This window comes from Dipodomys merriami, unplaced genomic scaffold, assembly GCF_024711535.1.
Source record: "Dipodomys merriami isolate MVZ:Mamm:240054 unplaced genomic scaffold, mDipMer1.0.p SCAF_29, whole genome shotgun sequence".
NCBI lineage: Eukaryota > Metazoa > Chordata > Mammalia > Rodentia > Heteromyidae > Dipodomys > Dipodomys merriami.
In genome coordinates this window covers 12,897,833-12,908,755 of record NW_027204381.1, presented here as the reverse complement: position 1 = coordinate 12,908,755, position 10,923 = coordinate 12,897,833, and the positions used below count along the sequence as shown (strand labels likewise).

The window sequence follows — 10,923 nt, the reverse complement described above, 5'->3', positions numbered from 1 at the left end:
CTTGTTAAAAAGTTTGCTTCTAGGTGAATTTGCTCAAGAATTCCTTTCCAGATTAAACATACACTATCTGCTTTCCCATCTGTATGTATAAAACTTTACTTATACTAAAAAAATCACATTAAGCTTCAGGGATTGGTGCTTATGTATGTTTTCCACTCTAAACCGTAGCATGCTTCTACATTTTAAAATTAGTATTATTTTTTTTGGCAGTACCAGGGTTTGAATTCAAGGCTTTGTGGTTGCTATGCAGGTCACCACTGAGTCCACATCTTAATCTTTCTGCTTTTTCACATAAGAGTTCACACTCCTCAATCCTCCCATTCAATCCTCTCTACCTGTGTGATTTTGTGAACAGCTAGGGATCGCAAGCACGAGCCACCAGGTCTGGCAGTTTACAGATTCAATTTTGCTAAGTTTCTGTTTAGTTTTTAGAATTTTGCTGTTCAAAGGAACAAGAGCCCTATTATTAATTTCAACTCTGGGACACACTTCAGTTGTTACTTTTAGTATTAATCTTGGAATCTTTCTGGTACATAATTTTATGCACTTTACAATTTGAAATAATTTTTGGTAGCATGAGGATTTGAACTCAGAGCCTTTAAGCTGCTAGGCAAGCAAGGTACCACGTGTTATATATTCAGTCATACAATTTTTTTTTTTTTTTGGTGGGGGGTATTGGTTGTGGGGCTGGAACTCAGGGCCTAGATGTTATCCCTGAGCTTTTGCTCAAGGCTAGTGCTCTACCACTTTGAGCCACAGCTCCACTTCTGGTTTTCTGGTGGTAAACTGGAGACAAGTCTCAAGGATTTTCCTGGCTGGGCTGGCTTTGAACTGTGATCCTCAGATCTCAGCCAGAGTAGCTAGGATTACAGGTGTGAGCCACCGACAGCTGGCTCAACACTATTTAAAGTTTTATACCTTCTGCATGATCATCTGTGGCAAAGGTATCAAATAGCTTGCTAACCTTGAATGGCTTGGTAAACTTGTTAAAAATGTTCCAATACATTTTTCTGAGACTGAATAAAAGAGTGCTTTTAAAGTTTACCTTCTTCCCTGAACTTAATGGACCAAAATGCTCCTTGTTGCTTGAGGTTAGTAAAAGTTTTCTTTACTTGTTAACTGCTATTTCCAGTGAGATGAATCTGAAGTTCCAAAGCCCCAAAGGGGTCTGTGTAGGGAGCTGCTTCCTGTGTATGCATCTTCTTACTCCTGACAGAGTCAACCATGCTGGGCCTCTTTTAGTCAGTATTACAGGTGAAGTGACTTCAGAAAAAAAAGTATCCAAGCAATGTCAAAAGAAGCAACCCAAAAATCAACCCAGGCTTTACCTTGTCAGGGGAACCTGACAAGTCTCTCTCTCTCCTGGCCTGGCATGAGGCAATCTGCATTTCCAACACTTTTCTTACTGGACTAGGAAGCTGACAGGAGCTGTCCAATACCTAGCCTGCATGCACTGAAACAACCTTCTATTTCTTCCTTCCCACCAACTATAAATAATAAAAGCAGGAGCTCTTATTTCATAAAGCATTAATAACATATTTTAATGAGAAAAAAACAAAACAAATCTTAGTCTCATCAAAGACACTCAAAACCAATTTTTCCCTGTCCATCCTTTCAACTGCAACTTTGTGACCATGTAATAAAGGCCAGCTTAAAGATTTTTTAAAAAAGTTTAAACCTTTTTTAAAAAGATTAAACAATCAGGCTAGCAAAAAAGGTACTCAATACATACTTTCCTTATATCAAACAAGCTAGTATTTCAGTACAGTGTAATTATACAGAATATATACAATACACATGTTCACAAAGCAAACACTATAGGCTCAGAACAGATTTGAAAAAACATGATATTCACATTGATTACATAACGCTAAAAATGATTGTAACATTAAAACGGCACTTAGTTTACAAAAAGTCACAAAAATATATGTGTGTGTGTGTAGTCACCAAGAACTATGATTCTGTAAGATACTAATAGTCAGATACTAATATATAAAATGTGAAGTTCTGACACTGTATACATTTTAGGAAATAATACCAAACAAAATCCAAGACCACTTTTGTTATTGTCAGAAGTCAAACATGCCAAGTAACACAGCTATGGCCACTGTCACCAAGTTAAGCCATACTAGGATGAGATGACGACTGGTACAAAGCTGGTGAACCGGGGACTGGCACAGTAGAGGAGTTGCTCTGGTCCTAGGAGAGGGGCAGAAGAATAAAAACACCCACTCATGTAACTTAATTCACATTTTTCTCCCCAGCACTAACTTTTCTTGAGGGTTTCACATGATGCCAGTGCCCAAAAGAATCATAATGCTGTAGTCATTAGGGCAATGCACTTCCCCAGACTTCTTGCTGCCACACTACAGGCAAGTATTAAAGCATGCATCAGTACAAAACCATCAGTCGCCATCTGGAAGACTGTGGTGCAGAGTCGCCTAGGCTTCTTATACTAGGAAGAACTCCAGTGTCTAAATGGAGCCAGATTTATACATTAGCCCTGTAAAATATTGAGCTACTATAGCAGCAAATACGACACTATAGAAACAAAACCACAATTTTAGAATTATTTGTTAACATCAGAACAGCTTTCCCCTTCAAGTCTGTCCCTCTTAACTAAACATTAATTTATTCTCCCACTGAGTTTTCTTATCTATTAACTCAATCTGACTTTCTCATTTTGCTGCTTAGGAAAAAAGATACTTTCCTAGTCCTGGAAAAGCTTAAGTTTACTCTTAAAAATGGGAATACAGTAATTTTAAAGTTAAAAAAAAATCAGTTCTAAAAGTATCTGTCACAAATATATATATATATTTAAATATTAAAATAGGCTACCTAGGATTTTTATAAAATGGCTTTTGAAAAGATAGTAGAGGCACAAAGAAGCCACACTATCCTCCAATTTGAACATAAGGTGCCACAAGGGTGCCCTTCAAAGAGGCAGGCAAGCTCTAGCTGATGCAACAGGAGGCATCAGCAATAGGAAAAGGAAATATATTACTGGGAACATGTGTTCAAATCAAATTTTACTCTACTAGAGATTTAAAACAAAACAAATACTGAAATATAAGCATTAGAAGCTATCACTTTATACAAGTAAGATAACGTTTATGATCTCACTTCTTCCGAGTACCTGACGTCTTTCATTTCAGGGACCTGAAAGAAAAGCAGTGCAACTTTCAACAATTCAATGGACTACTCTCACTATGAGAGACTTACAAACCATCTGTCAACTGAAAATTAAATTGATACCTGACAGAAAGCACTCCATCTTAGAAAAGGCTCTCTCTAGAAAGCAGGCATGTTTCTGAGCAGGGCATGGAAAGCTTCCCATGGTGACATGAACATCCTTGGCCGACACCAAGATGATGTGGCACTTGGAGGCGCCGGTGATCAGCTTTCTCCTAGCGCAGGGAAGACTCATCTTCCTCAGCAGGTGATGCACTTTGGTAAGCTCAACATTCATTCACAGGACCGTTTTCAACTTGTTTAATAAAATCTGGATACGGTTGGAATGGCATTTGGGGAACGAAGGAAAGTTTAATCAAAGTCATGACACTGTAGCTCCTCAAATGACTAAGCAGTGATTTTGTCGATAATCACAACTGAGCCCAGGACTTGAGACTTCATCAGCAAAATTAAAAGAAAGGAAATAAATATAACTAGTCGCTTTGAACCCAAATAAAAATAATACTTTAAATTTCCTTAAAAGTTTTTGTTTTCAATCCATGGTCTTCTTTTTTTTGCAAGTGACTATGTATACTGTGTTGGCAGGAACTGACCTGGGTCCTATATGGAGGCGGCTTCACTACAGACACAAAGGGCAGCTTTATTTTTCAGATATGGCCCAAAATGAAATCCTAGTAACACCCTCTGAATCCCTCAAGACCATTTTAAGAAAAATGCAACTATGTAAAAAAAAAAAAAAAAAAAAAAAAGAATCATTTTGACTTGGGGAAAATCCAATAGTATAGTTTTCAAAGTTTGACTCCTTGTAGTCTCTATGTCTCCATCCCCTAACAGTTTAATGCTTCATAAACACAATGGCAGAAATCTCAACCTATGTGTATGTAATCTACAGTGAAACATTCAGAAAGCTCTCCCTGTTTTAGCTGGATGTGAGGACTGGGTCAATTCTACTTCAAATTAAATCATCAGTTTTATTTTGGATAGTAATAATTTTCAAATAAAAATACCCTATGTATCAGCACACATATGTTGAACAAATATGACACTGGACAATAAAACAAAACATAAGCAAAATAAAGAATAAACTTTGAGAATTTTAGCATAAAGTCTGTAAGAGTATACTTAGCCCTAAATGTTTCTTGAGTGATTTTCCACAGTAACATCAACTGTGTTCCACTGCTTAAGGAGAGAATTTCAATTCCTATATATCCTTTTCTTAACCACTTTCAAGATCTCAATATGATAAAGCATCTATGCAGTAACTTACACTGAAAACCAAATTCCCTTTTGGCAACTTTGGGTTTGTGTCTTTGTAATGTGAATTTTTACCCCACTTAGTATCAATAACTACAAAATTATTCATTCTTGGATGTGAATTTCAGACTTACAACTTCATTTTACAGATGAGTGAAACCTGAGTTTCTAATTCTCTTGTCTACTGGTTCCACAAATGTTAATCTTTCAGTGGTAATATGCGAATTTCAGGATTACTCATTCATCAGAATAATGTTCTCTGTATGGCATACAGTAGAGAACTGCCATTATATTATACAGTAATCTTTTTGAGACCATAAAGCTAAGCCTCCAAAATACAATCTGAGAATCGTCTAAATAAATGCCACTAAACCAGATAACTGGCATCTACTTAGACTGAGAATAAAACAAGAGCAGTCAAAAATAAAAGAAGGATTTAAAGCAGCTTCCAAAGGCTCCCATGGGACCCTTTATATCCTGGGAGAGCCTGGTTCCACAATTAGAAGACGACTAGGATGCCAATAATTAAGTCGATAATCAGACGCATTAACAAGTCCATTCCTTCTGATAAGCTATTTGAATAAAAAAAATTTAATATCAAAGACTATATGTTGTAACACATGGAACCTGAAAGCTCAAAATGTAAGACTGAATGAGGTTATTTAAACATTCTAGCTATTTTATTTCACTAGTGTTTCAAACTTAAAAGTAACTGGCAACATAGCTAAATGTAAAATTACTTGAGATAAAAGTGAAGATTACTTGAAACTCCAATTCACTGAAATGTATACATGGTTGCTAACTTCACCTACATCCATTTACAGAAAAATGTAAAAGGCAGGAGAAGAAAAACTCATGTCAATTTTGTCTCTGAGTTAGTACAATCACTGACATGCCAGATGGTTCCATCTTTAGGAATAAACAACCAGAGCTACATATCGAACATCATGGGTACTTATCCTTAGTTTACTTCTAACGTTATGTCATACATACTTAGTAGTTAAAAATATAGAAAATAAAAGTTTTCCTTATAGAAAATGTTTGGTTTTAAAAAGGCAATTTATCCTGCATTCTAAAATCGAAGCCCTTTAAATATCACAAAATTACCCTTGGGCCTTAAGAAAGGTAGCTGTCCTTGAATATTCTACACTGGAGCATTGTTTAGTTATATTGGTAATTTCTGCAGATGGCATAATAAAACTGGCATTCACCTCTGCAGTATTTTCTGTATGTTCTGCTAACAACTTTACGCCTGGGCATTCCCCTCTTAAGTGAATTTTAGATAAATCTAAGTATATGTGTATTATCCCTTGAAGGTTTATTTCCTAAAACAGATCTACATATGAAACATCCTTAAAGCACGTAGCAAGAAAAATGGAACTTCGGTGAAAGACAAGAAGCCTTTCTTTCTACATTAAAACACTTGTCCAGTTACCTGTATTAATGAGGTTTGGGTAGTACACAACTAACCAGCTGTTTTCACAGTACATTCAGTTTTCCCATAAAACTTAAAAAAAATCTATGCAATTTGTAATAACCAGTAAAAATCTAAAGTTTTTATCTGGGAAAGAATACCCAGCAAAGACTGTCCTTCATTTGGAGAATACAAAATCTCATAAGAGCTGCCAGGAATACTAGGCTCCTCTCCTCCTCTTTTTTTTCCCTCTCCTTTTCATTTTTTCTTTCTTCGTGTGTGTGTGTGTGTACTGAATTTGGGGCCTCAAGTTTGCTAGACAACCTACCAGAGTGAGTGAGTGAGTGTGTGTGTGTGTGTGTGTGTGTGTGTGTGTGTGTGTGTGTGTGTGTGTGTGTGTGTGTGTGTGTGTGTGTGTGTGTGTGTGTGTGTGTGTACACTGAATTTGGGGCCTCAAGTTTGCTAGACAACCTACCACTCAAGTCATAATTTGGGGCCTCAAGTTTGCTAGACAACCTACCAGAGTGAGTGAGTGTGTGTGTGTGTGTGTGTGTGTGTGTGTGTGTGTACACTGAATTTGGGGCCTCAAGTTTGCTAGACAACCTACCACTCAAGTCATGCCCCCAGCCTCAAGTTTGCTAGACAACCTACCAGTGTGTGTGTGTGTGTGTGTGTGTGTGTGTGTGTGTGTGTGTGTGTGTGTGTGTGTGTGTGTGTGTGTGTGTGTGTGTGTGTGTGTGTACACTGAATTTGGGGCCTCAAGTTTGCTAGACAACCTACCACTCAAGTCATGCCCCCAGCCCAGAACAGTGCTCTCAATATAGAATTTTAGATAGAGGATACACTGAAATAATTCCCACCATAAACTGGTAGATACTGAAACAATTTCCAACAAATTGGTAAATGATTTAAATATTTTATCTCTTTTTCCTTTATTCTTCCTAAGGAAAAAAGAAAAAGAAAAAGAAAGGCCAGGTGCTAGTGGCTCACCTATAAATCCTAGCTACTCAAGGAGGCTGATCTGAAGAAAAAAGGATTGAAGCCAGCCAAGCCAACCTAGGCAGACAAATCTGTGAGACTCTAAAGGTGTGGCTCAAAAAAGTGGAGAGGTCTTGAGTTGAAACATTAGTATCAGCATGCATGCATGCATGCACAAACACACACATACACACATATGCACGCACACACACAACAACAAACCAAACCCAAAAACCATTTGGAAGAAGGGCAATGATTTTCTGGTCAAAATCAGATCTTGGTTTTGCTATTAAAAAAAAAAAGAGTTTTAAAAGAAATTAGTAAGAATTGAAAGCTTTCTTTTTACCGGGAATTGAACTCAGTACCTTAAGTGTGCCTAACCAGCATAGTTTTCAAAGACAATTAACAAAAAAAGAAATTCTTAACCTTTCCAAGGTGAAACAAGTAGGACCATGAGAAAATATTGCAGTCAAGGAGCCATACGTGATAGAGGTCCATCTTCACCTATATATGCTGATTTTTGTGAAGATTCTACACTTATGTTTGGGAGCAAATTGATTAAAACAGGATATTAAGAACTGGAAATAAGGGCCTGGGGGGGGGCGTGGTGTAGCTCAGTGGCAGTATGTGTGTAGCATGTACAAGGTCTTAGGTTCAATCCTTGGTACCAGGAAGGAAGTTGGAGTAAGTTAAAAACAGCAGAATATGGACAAAGATAGAAAAAAAAACTTATTAAAAACTTATTCTAAAATATTCTAGAGTTTACTTTGGGTAGGTGGAATAAATTATAAAATTATCTACTTAAAAATTAAATTACTGGGCTGGGAAGGTGGCTCAGTGGTAGAGTGCTTGCCTTGCATGCCTAAGGCCCTGGGTTCGATTCCTCAGCACCACCTAAGCAATAAGAAAAAAGCCGGTAGTGGCACTGTGGATCAAGTAGTAAGAGTGCTAGCCTTGAGCTGAAGAGCTGAGGGACAGCACCCAGGCCCAGAGTTCAGGCCCCACAACCGGACCCCCCCCCCAAAAAAATTAAATTACTTAGTCAGGCACCAGTGGCTCACGCCTGTAATCTTAGCTCCTCAAAGAGGCTGAGGTCTGAAGATCACAGTTCAAAGCCAGCTGGAGCAGGAAAGTCCATAAGACTCTCATCTCCAATTAACTACCAGGAAACCAGAAGTGGAGCTGTGGCTCAAAGTGGTAGAGCACTAGCCTTCAGCTCAGGGACAGCTCCCTGGCCTGGATTTCTGGCTCCACAACTGACAAAAAAAACATGCAAACCAACAAAAAGCCACTACCACCAATCCAATTTAGTATTATTAAAAACTTGCCGGGCGCTGGTGGCTCACGCCTGTAATCCTAGCTACTCAGGAGGCTGAGATCTGAGGATCTCGGTTCAAAGCCAGCCCGGGCAGGAGAGACCGTGAGACTCCTATCTCCAATAAACCACCAGAAAACCGAAGTGGCGCTGTAGCTCAAGTGGTAGAGCGCTCGCTGAAAAGCTGAGGGACAGCACCCAGGCCCAGAGTTCAAGCCCCACGACCGACAAAAAATAAAAATAAAAAAAAATAATAAATTTAGTAAGGTCCGCAACTGAATAAAATTTAGACCTTGTATTTGAGTAAAGAATTGTATATTGAGTGGTGCAAGCAAGCATTTGGAAAGCCAAGAGAAGGATTGGACTATATAAGGTGATCCTGCCTCAATAAAAACTCAACTGTTTTTTTTCTAATCCAATTGAGTACTTTCAAAAATTTAAACAGGCTTTTATTTTATTTGTTTTGGTGCTGGGGCTTGAACTCAGGGCCTGAGCCCTGTCCTTAATCAATTTTTTTTAAGCTCAAGGCTAGCCATACTACCATTTGAGCCACAGTTCTACTGCCAGCTTTTTTGGTGGTGCACTGGGAAGTAAGAGTGTCATGAACTCACCTGCCTGGGCTGGCTTCAAACCACAATTCTCAGCCTCCTGAAAGGCTAGGATTATAGGCAATGAACCACTGGCACCCAGCCAAAATAGGTATTTTATATATAGAAAAAAATTAATCAAACGTTTTTCATGGACTCATAAATATTTTAGATCAGAATCAAAGCAGCTTTGATGGCACCAGAAGAAAAGTATACCCCAGTCTAGACCATCATATAACATCTTTCTAGCAGCAAAAAAGGATAATATTCATTAATTTAAGGATTTTAGTTTTTGTTAGTTTTAATTTCCTCTTCCTTGATTTGTGGGTCAAAAATGATTTTAGAGTCTATTTTCATGTTTTATATTATTGCTCACATTCTGTAAAAACTATAATAACTGCTCTTAATAAGTTTGGCAATGTGTAACAATATTTAAGAACAAGGATAATGTATCGCTTACTGTTCTATAGGATTTTGTAAACAATCTTACTTGGTTTAAGAATGTGGCCTCAACACAGAAGTCTTTATTTTGTCCAAAACAGCACAGAAAAAACATCCCCAATAGTACATAAACCTCTAATCTAAGTATATAAAATATAGACTATGTCCCACAGCTTTCCTTTATATGGTATCAAGAGAAAGTATAGCTGATAGGGGTAAAGGGAAGTTAGGTTAGCCAGGCATTAACATTCAAAGACCAGGTAAACATCAACTTTAGTAGAAAAAGCAGTATTAAAGGGGTTCCTGTGAAGCTGGGATTTACAGTCTTCATTTTGTACTCCTGGGCCATTCCATCCACAATCTGACTCTTTTCAATCATGGTTCTTTGCCTTTGGAGTGGTACTATAAAGGGAATGCCTGTCCACTATCATTTTTTTTTGCTATAAAAATCATAATCAAAATGACAAATGCTTTAAAAAAAAAGTATGCTGGATTGTAGAATATTTAACTTAATTTTAAAGAAAGCTTTCCATTAATACTCCCCAAATAGGCTTTTTACAACATCCTGCATATAGCAGTAAACATCTACCTAGGTAAGGTATCAAAATTTTGTGTGATAATTGGTTTGTCATGTACCTTTAACCTCCAGAAGACCAAAAACCATCAGATTTCTTTACCTGCTGATCTGTTGTTAATACTTTTAACAACAGAAGAAAAAACTGGTATATGTTTTAAGTCAACACATTCTTCCTTAAGTCTAGTTTCTATTGTTTTAACATCATGTGGTGTACTTACAAGAAGCAATTTCTCAGTTATGAAAAATAAAACATCAGTTGTAGGGCTTACAAAGTGAAAAGGGAAACTCTTTCCAAAACCCTTTCATATTTAAAAAATTAAATTAAATTTAAATATACAAGACCAAGCACAGGCACTTTCCAAAAACCAAAACTGAAACCAAATTACAAATTACTCAATAGTTATAGATGACAACTCTGATTTTGGGGGATCATCTCTGGAAGCCTCAGCACAAGCACTGGTCTTTGGTTGCCCTGGCACTTCTTCCTCTTTTTCTGCCAGCCCACCAAGAGACCCCAGAGGGAAAGTGCTTTCACAATTCTGGGTTGAGGAGACCTGTGAAATTACAGGCATCTGAACAGAGGAGTTGCTTTCAAAACTGTGTTCTCCAAGATCATACTGAACAAGGTTCTCTTCTTGTTCTTGGTTTAAGTAGTCCGGTACTAGGAAATCACTAGATAAGAGGCAAAGATGAAATATGGAATTAATCTTCAAACCAGTACTACATAAGCTACAATAAAAAGATGCTATCTGTAAACAAGACTGGGACTTTTCATTTCATTAACTGTTAAGCATTAAACTCAGAACTTGCAGCTTAAAAATAAACATTCCTCAATATGAACCAAAGCCATCTATCAGAAACAAAGTGCGGCAAGTCTCCCTACTTACAATAAGTGAGATTACTGAAAAATGTAAAAGGCAAGTTGTGTGTATCTTGTTATTGGGTTCAGTTTATGGACATAATTTGCGTCAGAATTTGAAAAATCAAGTGCTTAATATTGGTTATATTAGTCTTCAAAAAGTGTTTAGTTATTGATGTCTATAAGAAATGTGAACGATAAAATATACTCTATCATTTTAACAGTGGATATTTTCAAAGTGGTGATATCAGAAAAGTTTTCTAATTTATTTTACTTTCTTAATTTTCTCAATTTTCTACTATAATA

At 37.2% G+C, this 10,923-nt stretch overlaps 1 protein-coding gene across 10 annotated transcripts in view; it reads right to left on the bottom strand.

Moving 5' to 3' along the window:
* Positions 1-1,431: 1,431 nt before the first annotated feature.
* Zbtb44 (zinc finger and BTB domain containing 44) overlaps positions 1,432-10,923 on the bottom strand; it is a 54,650-nt gene continuing 45,158 nt past the window's right edge. For 2 of the 10 annotated variants that reach the window (XM_070038356.1, XM_070038357.1), the window contains exon 6: positions 1,434-10,430. In XM_070038356.1, coding sequence (XP_069894457.1) covers positions 10,148-10,430 — 283 coding nt within the window. In that variant the 3' untranslated portion in view covers positions 1,434-10,147. Of the gene's footprint in view, positions 10,431-10,923 lie in introns of all 10 variants that reach the window. The other 8 variants (XR_011375787.1, XR_011375788.1, XR_011375785.1 and 5 more) reach the window with 8 other exon arrangements.